The following is a 23,370-nucleotide window of genomic DNA, read 5'->3' as shown; positions in this document are numbered from 1 at the left end:
TAATGGAGAGTTTTTCCTCTCCACTGTTGCTGCATGCTTGCTCAGTATGAGTGATTGCTGCAAAGTCAACAACACAATACCAGCTATTATCCACTTTCACTACATTCTCAGCCAAGAAGATTGAATCCTACAAGTTAATGACTTGATGCAATCTGATAAATTCAACACAATTAGAAAACCAACAGTTATGACATTTTAATGAAAAACACAGAACTGAACTGATACTTTAATGTGATGATTTTATCACTTATACTTACAGTTATACTCTTCAGAAATGCATCACAGTTTTAGATATTTGCTAGTTTTTGCTCCTTATGCTCATTATTATCTGTTTTTTACAATGTCACTGGGTTTTGGATTAAATTGAAACTTTTTGGAAATTCAGTTTTGATTAAATGAAACCAAAAGACCCAAACCAAATGCAATATTTAACAATAAGCTTTATTAGACCAGTTGTTAAAGAATTACCTCATTTAAAATCTGAAATTCAAAGAGCTGAAAGAAGATACACCACACCTCGTTCCTCCACTTCTCATATCAGTCACAAACACTTTAGCTTTATAAGCCATTCTTATATCTCATCCCTTATCGTTCAGATAATTTCATATTTATTTGTGTAGAAGGAGTTTTTGCTTTTATTTCACGGAATTAGTATCTCCAACAATTCTTTATGCAGTGATTGCATCTAATGCTTACAACAACCAGACTTTCTTCCCTGTTAAAGGCACAGATACAACATCTCTACATGAGTATTTACATCCACTGGAGTTTGTTCATTTGCACGTCTTTGACAAAGAAACAGCAGGTTTTTGACTATCTTTTTAAATTTACAGCAGCTGTAATGAAGTTGGTAGATATAAACTCAGAGTGCTTTCAGTGGAAAATTTTACAAATGGTAAGGCTTGACAAATTGTCAACTAATCTACTGAAGGTGCAAATAATCATTATTTACTTCAATAAAGTGCTACAATGTTCATTTGATACAGAAACAGATGTCATATTGAGGTTTAACACAAAAATTACATTCATCACTAACAGATAGTTTCCTATGCACCATGAGGAACTCTAAAGTTGAGATAAAAAATTTCTCAACAGTTTACACGGCAAACTTTGCAACAGGAAATTTTAAAATACTAATCAGATGCTTAGGAGGAAGTTGAGGGTGAGACTTTTGAGCTTGGTGCTATTTTTTCTTACCATATAAGAAGAAAATATTTAAAGTCATATGACTTTCTGGTTCTGTGCTCAACAAACCGTAGCTGTGTGCATCTTAAGCAATTTTCCTTTTGGGATTAGTTGAGCACTTTTAAAGTGCAGAAAATTACAACCCATTCACTTGAACAGCAGAGGGAAAAAAGGTTTTTCTTTGAAATTAAGGGGTATTTTATGTTTACTCCCTTACTTCTGTTTTTCACATTTTTAAAAATACACATTCATACTGTCACGCTTTTAAGTGAGAAAGTCTCTCACAAGGTGATACTTTAGTGCTCTGGGAAGTACCTAAAGAGATCAGAATAAGTTTCTGACCTTTCAGCTTTTACATCATTATATGACATTATAGCCCAGATAAATGTTTATGTAAATCAGCTTTTGTTATCTACATTGACAAAACAGTTGTTTTCATGTATTGTCTAAGTTTGCAAACTTTATACTTCATTTGCTTTAAGAGATGTATGTTTTCAAATAGAGTGAACATAAAAAGTCTTCTGACCCCTGGTAGAGTACCAGATTTTTGTGACATATAAAAATTTGGCCAGGATAAATCCTTTCCACCTTTGATGTAACATGTCCTTACACTACTCAAAAAGAAAAGTAGGAAAAAAATAAAAAGTTGTCAACGTGTGCAACCTTAATCGAAAACTTTAGGCACTTTTTTAAACAATTTCAATTCAGTCTTCTTGGATAAACAACAACAGTTAAACAAAAACTCAAAAGCATATGCCAGGAGGATTGTACAAGAAACATTATAGATGTGTCATGCCACAAGGACGACAGTCATGGTAAAAAAAAATAAGAATGCAGAAGTGTTATGGTCTACATGTGACAGCAACATCATGGATTTCTCATATGGTAGAACTGTATGTTAAAAGTGTTTCCTTTGAAAGTAAAGTTCTGGCTAAAAGCCCATTGTGGTCTAATAGAAACAAACTGGAACTTTTAGCCACAGTTACAGACGGTAAGTTTGGCACAAAAACACCACAGATCATCAGCAAATGAACCAACGAAAATGAAACATGCTGGTGACCAAATCATTCCCTAAAGTTATTTTTCCCTCAGATGATATTACAGTAGACTGTAGTTGAAGTCATGAAAATTTCTTCATGCACATGTGACACATTCAGTCACATTTCATCCATAACACTTCAGTTGACAGGAAGAAACATAATTAAATATCAGAAACCAAAACAGAAACAACGACTGATCTGACACAAGGGATAAACTAAGATGGCAAAAAGGAGAATAGAAGTAAAAAAATAGGCAACAGAAACATAAATAAAACTAAAAGCCAAAAGATCTACGGATTATTACAGAAAGCTGAAGATAAAGAAGAATTTTATTTTTCACCATCCAAATAAATCAGCAAAAAACCAGCTTCACCACTGCATAGCATGCAAAACTAGGTTGAAGCACACTGGCAACTCCAGCTTGTTGCAGATTTTATGCATTTTCTCTTAAGTTCTTACTATGATCATGCAGAAAAATGTCACAAAAAAAAACATATTGCTTTACAAGTGTTTCGATTTCAAAAATTGCAACAATGAGTCGATATTATGACTTAATCTCATGCTATGCCATGCAGACACTCTGTCTGCTTTCATAAAGATTCACTGTGTGAGTTAATGTTTGGAGTAACTGACATGGTAGGAGAGAGAGACCTATTTTCTAATTAAATAAGCTGAAAACAATTTAAGCAAATTGGAGGCACCCATAACCATGATATGGAGTTGTAACCCATGTGTAAATTTGAACTTTCATTCCCTCATTATCAGGTTTTTCCACTCCCTGTCCCCTTTATCTCAAATCTCGCGATAGCTTTAATATAATGTCAGCGATTCTCGAGATGTCTACACAGCCAATCGCTGTTGAGTACCAGGGTCACATGTGCCACCGCAGCCTATCTTGTAGGTATATTAGCTGGAGCCGGGAAGTATGAAGAATTAGGACACGTTGGGAGGAGCCGAGCTGCAGGAGCCAGCCAACTACTGTGAGCCAAAAAGGAGATGAAAAAACCCATTTGTGTGAGATAAAAGTCCAGGCCTAGAGCCCAAGGAAAAATTGCACTTTTGGTGCTTGAAGACTTCTGCTTCTCCTGCCAGGCTGGTAGGAGGCTCCTTGCAGCCAACGAACAATTTTGTCCCCACTCTGATCTGACTTTGGTCAGCAAATGACCTGCACTGCACCAAGCACTTTATTAGTAACCGGTTTGGGACCTCAAACTGAAGGGTCTGGGTTCATTTATGATGGAACTATGGGATTGATAAATTTTGTTTTGTTTTTTTCTCTTTTGCGCATTTTTATATGGCCATTTGGATGTTTCCACTGCTGTTGTAAATATGTATTTATGTTTTTCACACTATAAATACAAAGCATCCGCAACTGGAAACTTCTAGTCTGTCTGCTCCTTCATGAGTCGTATCTACCTTCTGAGAAAACTAGCCCATTGACCTTATTGGTCACAATCCAATTACATTGATTGAAAATATAATATACTGCTATCTTTACAGATATGCTACAGAGTGCTGAGCATTCAAACCCTGGACGGTCAGATCATCACTGATATTCCATCATAAGTAACATGATGAGAATAAACGACAGCAGTTTTAGCAAATATTTCCTTACAAAATGCAGTACCATACATTTCGCCTTAAGTCATTTTGATAAAAAATTAAAACAATCTTTGTCTTACATGTGTGAAAGGCTTCACAAACTCTCGTGTTGTTTTGCTACAAAATGTCCCATTTTCAGCCAGTTTAGCTGTTCAGACGTTGCTGATGCGAACGCTTATGGGGCCGTCTCTGACTCGGCCTCGGTCTTCGCCTCGCTGCTCCCTGTAGCTCTGCTCCAGACGGATCTTCTCCGGGTCTGTCACTTCGGACAGGAGTCCGCCTCCGTTGCTCTGGTATTCGTGTTGCGAACTGGATGATTTGAAAATAGGGGTCGTCTTGGTCTTCGCCACTTTGTCAAAGAAGGAAAAGTCTGCAACGTATTTTCCAGACTGGGAGAGAGAGACGACGGGGGGGAACTCGTAACCCCAGAGGATCTCGTCTGGCAGGTAGGAAGTGCGGACCTGGCAGGTGGCTGAGGTCGGCTCTATTGTGGCACTCATGATCACCAAGAGTTCAAAGTCAGCCAACTCTGGATCTGTCCATCCGCCACCTAATAAAGTAACATTAGAGGGTTAGCTTAAGAAGATGAGTAAGAAAATGGTAAAACGACAAGAAGGGATCAATGCTAACCCTGTTCATAAGATGTTATGGATTTTCTCCAGCTTTTCCAACCTCCTCCATTTATATAAGTATAAATGTATAAAAACATTTATACTTATATTTGTAAATTTTTACCTTTTAAGAGTCACTTTTACAGACAACAAAATAAACTTTTCATCATACAGGAAAACATGTTTCTATTGTGACCAAAATTATCGAACTTAAATGCAAACTGTCATTAGATCTGACTTTGTGCATGCATTATTGTTTGCTTTTGTATTATCTTGTGAAGGACCGACAACCTTTCCAGGATGCACCTGCCTCTTGCAGTGACGTCTGGCTCTACAAACTCTGCAAGGATTCACCGAGTTCAGAAATGCATGGATAAGAAGGCAAATAAAAATGGGAGTCAAAGTAAATCTAGGAACTTCCAGCATGTAAAATCTATCAACAGATCTCCCCTAAATTCTTTTCTCATAAATGGAAAAGCCTTAAGGGAGTAAAGAGTGAGGTGAAATATATATACACATATAAAGCACACTCACATTGAGGAAGTTAAGGCTGCTGCACGCTAACCACTAAAAAAATACTATTTTTATCCTCCCTTTTGCAAATTTATTGCCCAACTTCTTCCTTTTGAAAGGCAGCAAACACAGTCATTTAGCCATTTGTTGCCAATTAATCAAACTCAAACATCACTGCACAAAAACTGCATTTGCAGAACATTGTGGTAAACGGGCACAAGGTAGGTGTAAGTTGGATCCTTTTCAAATCCAGCAGAAAAGGATAAATCCATCTGTTGGGGTTTAAAACCCTGATTTAGAGATCAAAAACAAAAAAGGTTACCAAGTCACAAAACTGGCAGCTTTTCTTGGGTTCTTGGCAATCAAATATTTATAGTTGTTTTCTTCAATACATGAAGGCTGGTGAACAATCAAAAAACTATGTGCATTCATTCACTGCTACTTCAATATTGCAAATTTTTCAGAAATGAAACAATAAAACCATTATTTAAACTTAATGTAATGCTGTGCAGACACTTTAAATGTCATACCCTATTGATATTTTGGTCTACTTCTGCAGTGAATTTAGCTTTTCACACTGTAGCAATGTTCCTCTCTGTTCTTATTTCTTAACAACTAATGTAAAAAACTGGTTTTGTTGCTAAGCAACAGGGTTTCTTAAGAGCACAGCCCTCAAAAGCCTCAAGAAGTAACGAAACACCCTCAACGTGGTAATACCAACAAATTACTGTTTTTTTGACCAAGCTCACCCTTGGCGGCCCAGGCTCTCAAGGGGCTGTTGTCGTCGATGATGTGGTAGAAGGTGAGAGGAAGGATGAGGAAGGGACTGTCGCTGGAAGTGTCCACCTGGAAAGGCACGTTCCTCTGGTCCATACGAACTGTTTCACCTTCCTTTGTCAAGGACGTCTGCAGGAGTTTCCCTGTCACCTATATGAAAAGGCACACACCCCTTGTTTTGGTTCAACTCATTCTCGCTTTGAAGAATTGCAAAGCAAAAAAATCAACTGTGCATGGAAATGTTTGTTAAAAACCGCAAACTGAAAGTATTCATTCCACAAATCCAACAATGAGCAAACTAAATATTAGTCTTTTACTTATGTCCCTGCAGCTTTGCACCCACCTGGCATCCGAGAAGAAGACTCTTGCGCATGTTGCCCACCCGGATCATCAGGCAGGGTTGGCCTTCATAAGTCGATACAACGGCATGCTGGCTAAACTTCACCGTCCCACTTCGCTTCTTTGGCCGTGCAATCTGACCGGGAAAAACTCAGTTTTTATTTTTGTCAGGTATTTTTCTGTTAATTCACGTTTGTTTTGCTCTTAGACGAATCAGGATTCAGTGTCTTGTAAAAATGTTTACAGACCTGGAAACTTTTCTTATTACCAAGAGAGTTTACAGAGTTTACACAGAGAAAAAAATGACACATGTTTTCAAACTGTTTTAGACATAACAACAAGAGACGCAGCAAACAGCTCTGGTCAAATGAGACCAAACTTCAATACCACTTAGGAAAACTGCTGTGAGTCAAGCTACTTTTTCCTATCATGCTTCTCACACTTTTGGGATACGATTCAGAGTAACATAAGGGACCTTTCACTTCTGATCTCTTTAAAAAGCATCTTTAAAAACGGTTCTTGGAAAGTCAAAAATGTCAGTGTTGATTGCATGCAAACTTGTATAGATTTGAAAGTTGTTTTATGCCTTTTTTAATGCATCAATGTGTCAATGAAAAGTAGTCTCTTGTTTATAATTGCATGCATTTACATGGAAATTTTCATTAATAGATATTGTCCCAATATTAGAAAATAAACTTTAACTTGAACTTAAAGTTTATATGTGACCCACTAGTGGCAAAAATGAACAATACACATTAATTTTGTTCCATTGAATGGTGGCAACATTTTTCTATGGGACAACTTTTCTTTATCAGGGACATAGAAGCTGGACAGACTTAATTGAAAGACTATATATAGCAAAGTACAGAAAAGATTCGCGACTGGGCCAAGAGTCGACAAAAAGAGGAAAAATAGAAGGGGTATGAATACTTTTGGCCTACACATCCCTACTGTTTGGATCATTGGACTGGACCTCTTTTAATCACTCATTTCTGTATTCAGATAATAACCTTGGCCAGAAAGGTGCCGGTGATGAAGATTTCCATGAGCATGGTGATGACCAGCTGGAGGATGAGGAGGATGATGGCAGCCGGGCATTCCTCTGTGATGCATCGGAAACCATAACCGATGGTTGTCTGGGACTCCAGAGAGAAGAGAAAGGCTGCTGTGAGGGTCTGCATCTGCATCACACAGGGTGTGTGGTTGGACGGCGGATCAAACTCTGGAAAGAAAACGACATTTCATCAAGGCTGCGGTAATGAAGCAGAAGGTCTTTTTTTTAATGCCTACATTTTCTGGAGGCTCTTGTGATGCCAAAGAGTGGAAAGTGAGTCATCAGAGGAAGAGTGGGAGGTGTTGGTGTGTTTTTCTTTATCATTTTGTGATGATATAGTATTGAGCTTTATGTCTATATTTGATCACACTCATGTGGTTTTCAGTTTTACAGGAAATAAACCCAGAAGCTTCGCTTCTTTGTAACTGTCAAAACGTCTTTGTGTGCATGTGTGAAGAGCTGCATAGCAGAGTACTCTTCACCCTGCAAAATCACAAAATCTTACCAAGTAATTTTGGTCTAGTTTGTAGTGCACACTCAAAATTAGACAAACTACCTTAAAGGTAACTTTTTAGCAAGATATAGAGGCTTATTTTAAGTAAATAATTCCTTAATATTGATGAAAAGTTAAGTTACTCTTAAGTTAGTTTCAAGTTATTTGCAGTAGAAACTGGACCAAAAATCTTCTGTACAATTTTCTATTTTTGCAGTGCATGCATGTTTTTATGTCTAATGATTTTATCATGTTGACAGTTAACTTGTCTATTAAGCATTTACTGACTTTAGATAAAACGTCCATCATTTTGATTCTGTTGGACAAACAGAAGTTGAAACAAGCAGGTTGGGATCAAACTATCAGTTTACATCATTCAAACTCTACAGATGTTCATCTTCACTTCACAGCATCGCCACATCTGTTCCTCGTTGACACAGTTTTCACTATCTCGCTTTTTCTCATTTGAATTTTCCCACCTCTCCCTAGTCCACAATCCTACAAACAATGCTCTCAGTTTTGTTCACCGTATTTTGTTCCACATTTTGCTGAGCTGCAAAGAAACTGTTGCAAAACCAGTAAGGTTTAAGCAGGAAAAAATAACTCTGACACGGAAACCAGTGTATTTGTGTCAAAAGGCTTTTTGAGTCAAAGCCCTTTGAGTCAAACCTCTATGGTTGTTGGTTACAACTTCCGCACCTGATTCTCCATTTGTCATAATATAAGGGAGGTTTTAAGAGATTTGAATCAGGGTGGTGAGTTATTGTTTCACTGAAGTACAATCATCTTTTCCCATAAAACAAATAATGAAATCATTGGTGCATAAATTTCATGAGAATTTTCTGCAAGCTATAACATGTTCCTGTTTGGTGAACTATCATATTAAAAACACCGTGGGGCAGTGAGGGGATTTTAAATCACAGGTCAAAAGTGTTTGGTGTTGGTTTTGATATGAAATGACTATAGTTCACTGAAAAAGATATGTTCAAATATTTGAACCTGGGATTCAGTTCCCTTTTTCTGATGAGAACTACTTCAGACGAGGCAGTTTTATTCTTTCTCTTCACCACACCCTTCCTCGTATTTATTCATAAATGTGTCTTAACTCAGCAAAAACTCCTCTTCTTACATTCTTAAAGGAAGCTATTATTCTATTAGGATTGATCTATATGCTATCCAAACATGTTCATTAGATTTTTTGTACTAAATCACTCATATAATGAGATTTTATTCTCTTCTGTTCTGCCTGTTTTAATACTTAGCAAACTAACTGGTTTAATACAAACCAAAGGTAGTGTTAATGTAAAAACCGAAGCAAAGACGATCATCCCCATCATATTTTAGGGGTTGCTAAAAATACAAGGCAACTTTAAATGTTGGGAGCCGTGTTGCCCTAAAAATCTTGCATGCCCTTCTACCCCGAGGCAAAACAGTGAAAATGTGTCACATATGGGTTTCCCAGCCCAAGTAAGAACATATCAGCAAAACCACAAAGCAAATTGAGGTCAAGAAGAGGCTAAGCCAATCTGAACTCCAGCCCCACTGACAATCAGTGAAGGGAGGCAACAATGACAACTAAACGAGGAGTGGGCCAAGACTCTAACTGAAAGGTACTCCAAGTCTGGAGCCCAATTACAGGAAAGATCTTACAGCTCTGACTGCCAAAAAGCTTATTGGAGCTGTGAGATAAACACCTGTTTCACTCAGTAGCATGCAAATAAATATTTAATTTTAAATTTGTGTGTTAAATCTGAATTTCCTTGGTTGATACTTTTATTTTAACAAGATAAATAATCTGCTCACCTTAAATCCAATAGGAGTAAAATAATATTCTAAATTCCCCAGATATAAAACATCATATTTTTGTGAAAATTGGAGCTATGATATATGTTTTATGATTAACAATAACTAAGGAATACCTTTATTATAAAAATTATAAACTTATATATATAAACATCTATATATAAACTTTTTCAATTAGCTAACTTTTTCAATTAGCTAACTTTTTCAATTAGCTAACTTTTTTGCTAATGGAAAAAGTTAGCAAAATAACGGAAAAAATTATTTCTCTAACTTTTACTGTCTTACTGTTTTACTGAATTTACTGTCTCTTTAAGATGCTTGCATTTGTCTGTTCAGAGGCTTTAGATCGTGTTTTGATAAATTCTTTTCTTCAGATGCATTCTTAATGACTCATTATGAAACTCGTAATGACACCCTAACGGTGCTGAAAGTTTCTAGAGTGTTGAGTCAAAGTTTGACTGGAGAATTGGACTTTATTCACACTTAATCTGGAAAGTAAAACTGTGTTTCTTCATAAAAAAAAAGGCAGGAAAACTTCACAGAAATTTCTGAAGCATAATGTGATACTGTGGGATAAACCCTGATGTCAGCTCTTATCAAAATCCTGCCCTCAGATGGAATAGATATGGAAACTGTGAGGTGTATGGGTGATCTGGGGGGGAGTTTTAAACTGTAAAGAGGTACTTTTTTGATAAAACCTCTGCTCTCTCACCCAGCAGGTCTCCATGCACCAAAGCGACGAGGTACCACACAACCCCAAACAGAAACCAGGTCCCTGCAAATGTTGCTGTAAACAGGAAGAACTTGTAGCGCCATGGCATTTCAAGAAAAGTTGTCCAGAGGTCGCGCATATAGAGGGCGTTCCTCCCACTGATGTGCTCGATGTGCATGTTGCTTCGGCCATCTTTGGACAGGATGCGCCTCCTCTTCCTCAGAGTCCCACCTCCAACAGAAGCGCCACCGCCCAGCAACGGCTTCAGAACATCAGTTTGGGTCTGAGAGTGGCAAACCTTTTGAGGGGAAGAGCTGCGAGAGCAGGGAGGCGTAGCAGAAGTCATCTGTGAAAAACAAACACGGAAACATGAAGTTGAAGTTTAACTTCCCTAGATTGATTCGCAATCTTTTCCATCTCTACACCCAACTTTAATAACACCAGCAGAACTATGACACATGAGTAGACATGCTTCTCTGATAAAAAAACAAATAAAAATGCTGGTTTACTGTTAAACTTCAGTGGAAACCACAAACGTTTAACTGCACACAACTTCCCTGCAGAGAAATTCTTCCTCAAAATGAAATATATCCGTTACATACATGGAACTATCTAAAATTACCAGAACATATTATTTAAATTACTTTTTTTTTTTTTTTTGATTTTATTTTGTTTTAAAGTCTGGGAAATACTATATTTATCTTGGAGATAAAGTTAGATTTGGAAGTTTCCAAAACCTTTTCTGAGGTGTAAGCCATCATGGGAAAAAGCTGTCTTTCTTCTGAATTTGATATCTGTAGCCACAATCAAATGATATCATCACAGGAAGAAGATCTCGTTCTGCGTATTTTGCAAAATTTGGCATGTACTCATTCTATGCAAACACAAACGTAATAGGGTAAACTCTTCTGTAAATTTTTCTGTAAAATTCAATACCAGTTTGAGGCGAGCTGGCAAAAAGGCTACAAGTTTGAAAAGTAAATTCAGCCTCAGTGTTAATATATAGGATTCATGACAGTGAGACATTTTCTCAATAGACAAATTGTGTGCTTCTGTTGACGACCACAAACATAACCACACAGTCGAGGTAAACAAGCAGAAAAACTGAAGTATAGCGTCAAGACTTAATTCTGTAATGTCTGCAGAAGAGGAGACCTGCGTGGACTTCACATTATTAAGAGTTTTATTTCTATTAGCATGTTAAAACTATGAAAATCCATTCCTTTTGCATAGTGTTTTCCATAAATCCTCTGACTACACTGTTCAGAGGAACTTAGAAAAATTAAAAGTAAAATTAAACAGAAAAACGTGCAAGGAGACACAGTTACGATGCTTGTTAACAGGAAATATTTTAATCATAGCTACAGAATATTTCTCCTAGTCCTGCATTATAATCAGTGAACAGTTCAAAAGCCATTCTCTTGCATGGGCTTGGCTGTTGGTGTGTGCTTTGCAGATCTTTTCTTCATCAAGTGTTTTGCTTTATATATTGCCACCTTCTGCTTAACTAGTGGAAGTTCAAATAACAAGTATCTTGTCAACTACATGAGACCTTCACAGGTTAAAATCATTCTGAAGACATAAATGGACAACTAATGATGAATAAAACTGTTAAAATTTTTTAAAAAGTCATTTATCTACTGATGTTGACATTATGTATCACTGTCTACATTAATGTAAGTCTCCCTGTGCATGTGTGGGTTCTTCCTGGTTACTCTAGGTTCCCTCCTCAGTCCAAAAATATTAGTTTAATATGAATGTGTGTGTGGGGGGGGGGAGTGGGGGGGGGCATGGGAGGAGGAGGGGGGGGCTGCGTAGGCATGTGTGTGTGGGTGTGTGTGTGAATGTTTGTTTTGTCCTATAAATAACTGATGGATGCATTAATTGCTCAATAGTTTGATTTGCAATTAGTAACTTCTTATTTAATAAAGCAGAGCATGAGAGACAAATCTACAGACAGGAAGGTGGAGATAATATTTATATTCTGAATGTCGCTCAGTGAATGATTGGTAGATGTAGTAAAAGCTGAATGTGTTAAGGACGATAAAGATTTACAGCTGCAAAGAGGTTCAAAACAAAAGAATGCATCAAATCAGATATCTGGATGCTCAAAAAACTGCTTCATTTGTAGAAGTCTTGTTTTTTATCTTTCATTGTCATCAAAGACCTAGATTGTTGTAACTAGGCCTTTTTGTCTTTGATGACTCATTTCCGTTTGGTGCTATGAACACCCTTTCTGAAGTTTTCTGTGAAGTTTTGATGCTACAATGAACAGGTAGCTGGGGGAAATATGGAGGGCCTAAAGAGTCGAGATAAATAGATGAATGAGGGACGAATGAGACAGATGCACCAAGAGAGCACAGGCTGGGGTGATTGGGGAAAATACTTTCACTAAAGTTAGTTGCTGTTGTTTTATTCCTGTCTTTTTAAAATAATTTTATTGTTTTCTTTAATTGTACCAGTAAATAACTCTTCACCTGCATATTTCCAACTGAGTAGACAAAACTGCTTGAGAATCTATCAGAAATACATTTGTAACTTTGGAAATATAAAGTTTTTCATTTATTGCATAACATAAGCCTGCTTTTTATATTAAGCAGTTTGATTTTCATGTAGTTTCTATATCTGTGTGATTCAGTATGAACAAGGTCATAATTTAATTTGGACATGGAGCTCACATTGTCCTATTTCATCACAAATAAAAACGATATTTCTTCTGCTATCCTCATCCTCCATCTGTCTTCCTTCCTCCTGCACGTTTCCTTAGTAAAACCACACACTCCCTCTTAAACAGAGTTTCACCTCTCAGACAGTAAATCTCTGGGTTTTAGAGCCCACACAGAGCAACACATGTGTAGGACAGAAATGTTGGGGGTTAATTGGCCCCCCAGGGAATGATGCTGTAATGTCATGTTCCATATTTAAAGATAAATTAGCCATGTTTGAATGAAACTGCAGTGCTCTGAGTGCTGCCAAGTTACCTGGATTACACAAAAAATATAATGCCATCCGTTTCATTTTCAGTCTTATGCATTGAGCATCCCGAGGTGAGCAAATCACTATTAGTGCAGACATTGTTGTAACATATAAATAGCAAATAACATTTATTCTGAATTGATGCTATATAGATAAAATGAAGTTAGTAGATGTGTGAATTCTGTAGCAGTGGTTTAAATGAAGCAACAGGTGTGCTATTCTTAAAAAACTTAACCATTAAGAGACATTAAGTAAGAAAAAAACATTTAAATGATCAAAAGTGTCCAAACATGTCCAAAACAGAGCATGAAACACCTTCCAGGGTAAAACTTTTGGTTCTATGATTACAATTTGCTTAGCTTGTCGTCAGTCTCATCATATTTTTTTCTATTTAAAGTTCACAGCGTGTTTGCTGGAAACATCTGCTTATATTTCTTTATAATCAGAACTTAGTTCATGCATGAAAGATTTAAATTCAATCAGGATGAACTTAGATTTTAGTCAAGTAGTTCCATCAACTGTTGTTTGAAGACAACTATTAATACACTGCAATTATTTAAGCTTTTGCTTGTTCTAATTGTTAATCATATTTGGTTTACTGTGAATATTTGAGCATTATGTTATTTAAAATATGCCTCTTGCAAATCGTTTAAAAGCAAATCCACTCAAGTCACAGGAGTGTATTATGCTGCCAGTGGTGTTCATTCCTGCAAAGTCAAGACTGTAATCCACTCCTGTCACCCACAGGCTGTTACTGTTTCCTCCACACATTTCAACAGACTCAGCAGCATTCAGCAGTCCCCAGAGGCCAAAGAAGAGGAAACCAGACGGGAGTAAGATAATGAGAAGGAAAGAAAAGTGAAAGGAGCAGAATAAGATGCATTAGCCCAACAAAGCACCCACACAGAGACTCATTTGTGACTCCGAGGAGAGAAGAGACAACTGAACGCGTCAGTTAAGGTGCTAATCTTTGGGCAAGACTAGGACTTTTACCTAGATAAGGTTTGTTTTAAGAAGCTTTCTGTTTACATCAGGTGAAGACATTTCGTTGGACAAAGAGTTGATTCCTTAGTAGAAACTCGAGATACCACTGAGAGTGAGAATCTGGAAATCTTAAACTTTTTCTGAACTTTTCGGTTACAATGTCTCTGAAATTTTCTCATGCAAACAAAGTTTAGCATTGTCAGTTAGGTTTTGTTTGGTCACAGCACTTTTGGTAAAATTTAACAATTATATCCCTGTACACTGTCTCACTGTAAAATGTTAAAGACTAAATGGCTTTTTTTATGAGTGGGAGGTTTCTGTCGGGTCTTTTTGTGGGTTATGGAAACAGTTCAACATTCAAAAACCTGGAACATTTCCATTGTGGTGAGTTCTATTTAAAGACTGTGAAAGGTGTTTTCCCAAAACAGATGGCAGTTTTTAATCTGATGATAAACAGATTAAAAACTGTTTATCATCAGAATTATTCTAATTATTGAAGAAAATGAATAATTAGAGGAAAAGTAAAGTATTTAAAACAGAAAGTAAACTCTTTGGAGACGTTAGCCTAGAGGACCCTTGAAATTGATTTGTGTAAAATCTATTTCTATTTTATTACATTTACATATTTTTATGCATAGCCACACTGCTGTTAGACATTAAAAAAATAATGTTTGACACATTTTGGTTACATAAGTTGCCCTGACATTGTGATTAGTTACTTGTATCAATATTAAACTCCTTTAAGAGTTGAAGAAGGTATTGAATGGAGACTCAACTAATGACTCCCTTTATACAGTTTGTGATTAGTAACATGTAGGAAACAGCTCACATTTCTGGAAGCTTGTTAAGGCTAATGCTAGCAAACTTTGTACATGTATGTTGAGCTAAATGAGTAGCTCTGGATTCACTTTTAACTTTTTGTATTTTACACATTTTAAAACAGTTCTCACACAAATTACATTATTTTGGTCTCCTTATTGTAAAATTGTACATTTACTGCAAAAACCTGAAAAACCATATTGTTATGACTTTCAGTAAGTAGGTAATGGCTGCCTGTGTGTGAAGTTTAGTAAAGAGACACATCATTAAAGAAACATTACACCTTTTTTCAATTCTGTAGTCAAAGGTTGTTTTTTTTGTAAGAGATAAAATACTGTTAATCTGTTAAAACAGTGGATACAGTTAAAAGCTAAAAGTCTATTTTATTGGTGCAGAATTAAAGTTGCAAAAGCGATTAAAATAATTAAAAGCAAATGTATATATTTTTACTTTGATAAGGAAGGAACAAGGTATTTGAGTTAAAGCACAGACTAAAAACATTAATTGGGTTTGAGAGTTAAAAGCCATCTGTCAATAGATTTTGTCATTTGATAAAATGTTAAATGGAGCATGTTAAAATAATTCTTGTTTGGTTTAAAGGAATATTATGGCCATTTGTGATGCACTGAATCAAAGTGCTATTTATTGCAGTTATTCAGTGATACTCATTATAGTATGTAATATGAAGTATTTCATAAGCTTTGTATATGGAGTATGTTCATTATACAGAAGAAGAATAAACCTTCCTGTTGAATGTTAAAGGAAGCTCAACGTGTGTCTCATCTCTTCTTTGTCACAAAATCACACATTGAGAGAACAAAATAACTGCATTACCCTCAGCCCATCAAGGTTCTGTTGGGAAATTTAATAAAATGCACTTCGGTTAATTTAAGATTGATTTTTATTCTGCATATCTACTTATGAAAAACATTACCGTAAATAGGATGAAATTCTTGGTTATGAATAAGGCGTCTTGTGATTTTCCTCAGCAAGTGTCTGTGCTTGTGTGTTCATACTCCAATGAAAAGTAATTGCCCAGAAAAGAGCGAGTACGTCCACACACTTAATGAAAATGTGCATTTGCAATCCCGAGCGCGGCTTACATAACCAGTCACTTTTAATTACATTGCTTCGCTGTGATTATGCAAGAGTGGGCTTCGTAATTACAATGACACCATTGAAACTGTCTCACTCTGTCAACTCTGACTCACCCTCACCCAGTTTTCACTTGTCGCCCGAACTCAGCACAGCGCTCACGTGTCCGTGGAGGAAAAACAAAATCCACCTGGGCCGTGTATCAGATAACTGATGGAGCTAATGGAAGCAAATGGGATCAACCTTTTCCGCTGGCTGTATCCGGTTTCCATGACAACGCTAAAGCACACCCCTGTTTCAAATGAAGGAAAAGAAAACTGAATTAAAACTTTCTTCCTTGGGCCAGACAATGGATTGCTGGATGTTTTCCTGATCTCCCTCCCCTCTCCTTTTTTTTTTTCAAACTCTCTTCTTTCTCTGTCCTTCTCTTCCTCTCCCTCTCTCTCTCTGTTTCTCTCCTCTGTGTACACAGGAATGCTTTGTTGGGAACTGAGATAAAAGAAACAAAAGATGCCATTCACAGAAACGACTTTGTGTCCATCACATTAGTCCTTTTTTCTTTTTCATATGGTATGTTACAGTATGAATGTCTTTTCTTGCAGAAATATTTTTGTTTTAGTCAGATTGAAGGTGTTTTTAATTCAATTCTGAGATGGAAAATCACCCAATTTTGTTTTGGGATGGTGTAGGACATGATTGAAGGTTAATGTGAGGAATTTTTAAAGATGTGTGCATGAAAGATAGAGTGAGAGAACATTATAGAGGAAAAGAAAGAGTAAAAGATCTGTGACAAAAGCCCTCATTAATATTCTGAACTGAGAAGTAATCCGCCTCCTTCTCCTCCCTTTTTTTCTCCCCCCTTCTCACTTTTGGATGCACTCACACACCCTGGCACGTTTTCTTTCATTTCCACAACAGCTTGTTTTCCTCTCACCTTTACTTTCCTTGACTCGTGTGAACTCTGCATTCTAAAAGCTTCATAATTCTCTCCAATTTAAAACTTTTCAAAATAAATATTAAGCTCCTTTCCATCCCTTTTGGATGTCCACCCTCCCACTTCCTGCGAATCACGTGCAAAACAACATGTGGAGCGAGAAACATAAGCAGTGAGAACACCAGTAAACATACTTATAATGCGACTACAGACATTAAATTCACACCAGATGTAGGTTACAATTAAAGTACTGTACACATATTCAGAGATCAAAGAGATCAAAACAAATTAGTTGCTAAATGAGACAGACATTGAGTACTGAGTAAACATGCTTCTTATCTGTGCAAATTAATATCAACTCTTTCAGAGCTATAAAGAGGTTACTCATCACCAAGGCAACACTCCATTAGCATTTTACATTCAGTAGAAGCAAAAAGCCCATCTAAACATACTGATGACATTGGCTACAGATACCTATTCTTCTAATTATTACTGTGAACACAAGTTGGAGCTTTAATCAGGAAAAAAACCCACATAATTTCATATTAAATCAGATAATCAAAGGACCTTTAGAAAAGGACTAACAAAAATGCTAGAAGAGAAAAGAACCACCTGCAGAGAGCTTCAGAAAAAAACTGGAATTTATGGATTTAATGAATGAATGCTCTCTGCATAAGACTCCACTGCTGAAGAAAAATAATTTTTAAAATAATTTAAAGTTTGCTTTAGAATATTTTGATAAGCCAATGAAATGCTGGTAGAAAATCTAATAAATTAACTGTTTGGATTCCACTGATAGGACCCGATTGGATCAGAAATGCTCCTGCATGTCACCCAAAACCTGGATCCCAACAGCGAAGTCTGAAGATGGGAAAATCATGATGCGGAGCAGTTTTGTTGTTAATATGTAGAATGGTTGAATGTAGAAATGTACCAGAACAAGATGATTTTTCTTTCATTAAGACAGTGACCCCAAAAACACAATCAATGAAACTCTCTACTGGGATTGGGGAAAGAAAGCAAAGCTGCTATAATGTGCCGGTCAAACGCCAGAGTTAAATCCAGTTGAAAATTTATAAAAAGTACTAAAGGTCAGATTCTATAGAAGATATTCACTGAATCTTTAAACATTGTGTGGAAGAATGCTTAAAAATCCCCATAACTACTCTATTAATTAGTTTTGTCATCAACAAAAGTTTCTCTATGAAGTTCTTTAATCAATTTTAATAAGTGCAAAAAGTGATTAAGTTTAGCTGTTATGTTGTGAGGTTCAACTACATTTCTCAATTTTTAAAGAAAGTTTTGTTTTTGGTGTCGATTTATCTTTGAAATATTTATTTTAAATCTATTTTGCTGACTAAAGGTTCTGATGTGTTTTATGTGAAAGTTTCTTCCCACAGTTTCTTATTCCAAGCTGCCGATTCTCTGAACCCGAATACAGTGGAAGAACATTTTCAACTTGGCTCAGTTCACTGCTTAGTGCTGAAACCAAAGCATGAGCTTTGGACAATTCAGCCATTGTAAAGAAAAAGTCTATTTTCTGTTTTATTACCCAATTTACTCTTTATAATGCCACTTATTGTCCTGTTTTTGCATAGAATTTCTGCAAAAATACATAAATTCTAAAAATGTGGCAATATTACCACTTTTTATAGAATATCAAATAAATTCAGATTCAGCTTCATAATGTTTTAAATGTACACAAACAGAATTGATTTAACTATGTGTGTACAGAGTATAGTAACCATATTAAATTACTCTAATAGAATCAAATAAAAAATGAAGGCAAAATGAGCAAGTTATTACCACCTGCAAAAAATGAGAATCACATCAGTTGGATTTCTCCACCCACTCTTGATTTATTCCTTCAGTTTTATTGCACTTTGCTGATAAATGAATTTTCTTACCTTCTCAGAGCAGACTGTAAGCTAATTGTCACGTGCAGAGAGGATTTTGGAGCCCAGAGCCTCAGCCTTTTGCTCTACATGTCTTCTCTGTTGTCATACGCATGCTCACAGACCACACTGTAATTCTGCAGCCTGCGTCCCACGATACTGTACACCACTTGAGTACAATTATGGGGCCTCTCATTGGCTCGTTTGGGCTCCCGTTTTGGACCCGAAGCCCGCCGTCTCGCTGCCCGCAATTTCTTCCCAAAGTGGCAGGACTTGGCTTTTATAAAAGGCCTCCCTCTCTCGGATTCCCTCTTTCCCTTCGAGTCCCTCTCTCCCTCACCCTGAATTCCTGTTGTGTACGGATTATGTCCCGTGTAATTGCTGCAATAACTGATCATCGTTCTCTGGTGGGCCAATTCACCCCCAAGATATCAAATGTACTTTACTGCCCATTCATATTGTACATTATTGTCAAGGAAAAATGGGTTTGAATCTGCATCTGTGGACTTAATTAGCATTTTATGAGAATGCATATAATTATATTTTACTTTAAAAGTGTTAGAATGTTTGCTTAAAACTTCCTGCACACATGCAAAGAAGCACATGTTTTGGATGTTCCATGTGCACAGGCCCCGCAACAAAAAAAAACCGGCACACACACACTTCCGCTCATGCACAAAAATGGAACCACAAAACCCCTTTTAGGCAACCCACAGAGCCCCCTATTCACCCTTTCTGTGGCCGGCGTTTGCTGTGTCCAAGAGCATCTGTATGGAGCGTCCTGTGAGGCTCCAGCACATAAAGGAGGGATGGCCGTGAGGTGAATACAAGTCTTCCTCCTGCACCAGGACAGGGTGACAAAGCACTATTTCAAAGAAATGAGGGGAGCAGATGAGGACCACCGGCCAAACGAAGGGCTTCTGTGACATTGCATGGTTCAAAGTGCAGGGTAAGCATGGTTTAGCTGCACATGCTGTATCATTAGACCACTCTGAACCTACAGTACTCTGGTGTTGTTTTATCAAAAAGTGCAGGAAGTGGAAAGTGTTTCAGTTCTCATGGTAAACCACTTATAGAAGACGTTTCGTTTCTTTACTGCTCAGACATGCAATGAGGGATTCAAGTGATAGACCAACAAAAAGTCATTCATAGCTGTGGATTAGAAGGAAGGTGATAAATGGATTTCAACATTTTTAATGAATAAAATCTGAACATAATGATTTGCATGAATGCGTTTCTTTCTAAACCCTGTGGAGTTAATACTTCGGAGATGCTTTTTGTTACAATTAGATTTCAAGTCAAATGGAGTGTCCGAGCATCACGTGTAATCCTAAATCCCAGATGGATTTAGGCATGGACTTTGACTAGGCCATTGCAGCACTTTGATTTAAACCATTTCATTTTTGATTTGGTTTAGAATTATTGCCTTGATGGATGTTAAACCACTGACACACCTTGTGTAAATTCCTCTAGAGTTACCCTATGTTTCACTCCATACATGTGCAGCATGATGCTGCCACCACCATGCTTTGCTGTGGTGATGACGTGTTCACACTGATTTGTAGCTTGTGTTTTTCAGGTTGACCAGGAAGTGTTATTTCACTGATCTCTTTCTTCCACATATTTGCTGTTTCCCTGCTTTACTTGCAGGCTTTCATGGCTTTTATTTTGAAATAACGTCCTTCTTCATTTAAGGCCAGATTTGGGTAGAGAATGTCTAATTGTTTTCCTGTTAGCAGACTTTCCAACATGAGTGGGGGATTTCTGCAGCTTGTTGAGATTTACCATAAGTCTTACCCGTGGTCCTCAGGCCCACTATCCTGCATGTTTTAGGTGTTTTCCTGCCTCACACCCAAATGAGTGAGTGATTAATATTCTTCTGTAGTCCTTGATGTCATGCTGAGGAAGCAATACAATCATTTTAATCAGATGTGTTGGAGCAGTGATACTTCTACAACATGAATGATTCAGGATTCCTGAGGATCAGGGTTAATCAACACTGTAATAATGTTTTGTTTTTTCTCTGATACAGGTTTACAGTCTTGCTGTACTCTTCCTATTTTCAGATGATGACTTAAACAAAGCATTCTGAAAGGCTTACAAAGTTTGTTATATTGCTTTATTATGGACACGTTTTACTGCCAGAGCTTGGAAATAAATTCAGGAGCAGTTTCTTGTTATAATGAGATGCAAAACTTGTTAAAACAAGAAAACATCACTTTTTAAATCTCATTGAAACCAAAATATCTTCTACACTTATTCACAGTAAGTTTAGAGAAGCACAATGAGTATTAATACTTTCATGTGAAGCTGTGCATGGGGGCCTCACTAAAACCCACACAAAGTAAAACAACATCATATCTCCTCTGTCGGGTGAATCTTCATTACAGGAACCGACTCAAAGTGGTTGGGTGGTTCTTTCTGAGAAACACAAAAAGGCCACCTTTCATTAACTGTGAACTTGAGTCAAGTTTCTGTGAGTGAAATGTGAAATATACTCAGAGGTGTGGCTAACTTTAGAGCCAACGACTTTTCAACTATAAATCCATAAGAAAATCAAATAATCAAAAAGTTTTGTAGAAGATTCATGCAGATCTGATGTTTCTAAATCCCCATACTGTTACAGCATCTGCTGATAATATGAAGTGCAACTGCTTTGATGTGAAACTATCACTAAAATGTTGCATTTTGTGGTTAAATGTGCCCCCACCTGAACTTTTGAAGGAAAACTACATGTTATTGAGCAACAAGCACTTTGCTTTGATAAAACTAACAGCAGAAAAACATAAGGTGAGAACTTCTCCATGACTCTCATCTTTGTGAGACAGAATCGCTGCGGTCGCAGAGCTCGGTTTCCCCTAGAAACGTCCACATGTACGCAGCGAAACCAGCCAGTTTCAGTTTTCTTTCTCTTGTGGTTCATTTCTACAGAATTCACAATGACTCATGACACACCAGCTAATCTGGATTTCTTTACTCCCCTTAACTTGTCTTGTGGGATTCAGTTCATCCAAACTTTTCAGGTGTATTATTTGCTAGAAAAGTCATAAAAGTAAGAGAAAACATGAATAAATTCAGTTCTATTATTCAGCTGTTCAAAATTCTCCTTTGAGATTAAGTGCGATTTCTTTTGGAAATCAAGATCTGAAAGTTTAGAGGAAAAGTGGAGAGGTGAAGAACCCAAGTTGTTTAAGGTACAGAGGACGTTTTCACAGTCAGTGATCCCTGACTCCTGTCTCCACCGCCAAAATATCTGCTCAATAACCCATAACTGAAGCTTGACACCCATGAAGAATCTAAAGGCAAATGTTTAAATCAATTATATTGGTCTCATGCAATATCATTTAACCAGGCTGTATCTTCTGCATTGTACAAGACAACCTTTCAGTCCTGACAGGATTAAGTTACAACAAACAAATGGAAAGCCATAGATTGCAAAAGCAAGTTTTCTCTTGTTATAGATCATTTTTGTCTTCCATAGAACATTTTAAGTGAGAAATAACTGCATTAAGTGTTGATTTAAAACTCTTCAGCATGAACTGTATCTCTGTTTGTCCATCATGGCTGATCCTCTCTGAATCTCATCGTCCTTCCATGTACAAGCAGGTATCAGGAAAAGGGCAGTTAACATCTTTGCAGATCCCACACATACTGGACACAAACCACTTAGACTTTTATCTTCAGGTTACAAAAGAAACAGCCCCCACAGAGACAATTTCTTCTACAGTTTGTCTCTGATAAAGACCTAAGAGTCCCATGATCACTGACATGCACATGGGCACTTATTCAAACTTGTTTTCTTCTTTTGTAAAGACCTTATATTTATGCAGAATATACAAAACTGTATATTCCAACATTTTAGAAACATATATTTACTTTTAAAATATCTGTTCATTGGGAAAAAAGTAGAACCAAAGACAAATTTCCTGTTTTTTGATTTGCTGTGTTATTATTTTTAACAAACTGTGTGAGAAGGTCACAATGTGGGTGTTTTGTGTTTTTGTTTGTTTTTCTCAGTTTGGGTGTCATTTCATCACAAATTATGACAAATTACACAACATGTTGCTTTTTCTGGAATCTACTCATATGTGATCACGTTTTCACTTGGTTGTGTGATCGCCGTGGTTTTAATCATCAGTCCTGTAAAAGTATTTACCACATCCTCTGCTCATGAAGTGAAGGGAAAAACGTATTCTGTTGTGAATGTTTGTGTGTCTTCAGGGGTCAGCCAGTGCTTTTGGCTCTGAAGGCACTGTTGGTGGAGTTACCTCTGTTTTATTCTGGCCTAAAAACTCTTTTCTCTGCCTCTCTCTGTAGTCTTTCACCCAGTACCTTCTGTTCTCTTGCATATAAATTTTCTGTTTCGCCTGCCGTTTCACTTCCTTCCTGTTCTGATTTAAGTCGGCCAGCTGGTAAAAGCTGTGACATCATTACATAAAGAGCTGTGTGGACCTTTTGCAAATCTCAAATAGAGTTTACATTTATGCAAGATTTGTTTTATTTATTGGTCTCTTAGATGAAATAAAGTAATTAAAAAT

General features: G+C 36.9%; 1 protein-coding gene across 1 annotated transcript; it reads right to left on the bottom strand.

The window, feature by feature from the left end:
* Positions 1-213: 213 nt before the first annotated feature.
* On the bottom strand, positions 214-19,144 carry LOC122841134 (ATP-sensitive inward rectifier potassium channel 10-like). The gene is made up of 6 exons (XM_044134178.1): positions 18,845-19,144; positions 10,130-10,475; positions 7,078-7,289; positions 6,072-6,203; positions 5,701-5,878; positions 214-4,377 (listed from the first exon to the last, which is right to left on the bottom strand). Exons 2-6 carry the CDS (start codon positions 10,473-10,475, stop codon positions 3,980-3,982), a joined length of 1,266 nt encoding a protein of 421 aa, XP_043990113.1. The 5' UTR covers positions 18,845-19,144; the 3' UTR covers positions 214-3,979.
* Between the last annotated feature and the right edge of the window lie 4,226 nt (positions 19,145-23,370).

The sequence above is a fragment of the Gambusia affinis genome, linkage group LG12, assembly GCF_019740435.1.
Source record: "Gambusia affinis linkage group LG12, SWU_Gaff_1.0, whole genome shotgun sequence".
In the NCBI taxonomy this organism is placed as follows: domain Eukaryota; kingdom Metazoa; phylum Chordata; class Actinopteri; order Cyprinodontiformes; family Poeciliidae; genus Gambusia; species Gambusia affinis.
This window is presented reverse-complemented; position numbering and strand designations above follow the sequence as displayed.

Bases quoted from the DNA above. Each gene is read 5' to 3' on its own strand.
- LOC122841134 (XM_044134178.1), bottom strand. From the start codon at position 10,475: ATGACTTCTGCTACGCCTCCCTGCTCTCGCAGCTCTTCCCCTCAAAAG. The intron at 6,204-7,077 runs GTTATTATCTGA...TTTCCCGGTCAG, and splicing joins CCGGCACCTTTCTGGCCAAG to ATTGCACGGCCAAAGAAGCG. The intron at 4,378-5,700 runs GTGAGCTTGGTC...TTACTTTATTAG, and splicing joins GAGAGCCTGGGCCGCCAAGG to GTGGCGGATGGACAGATCCA.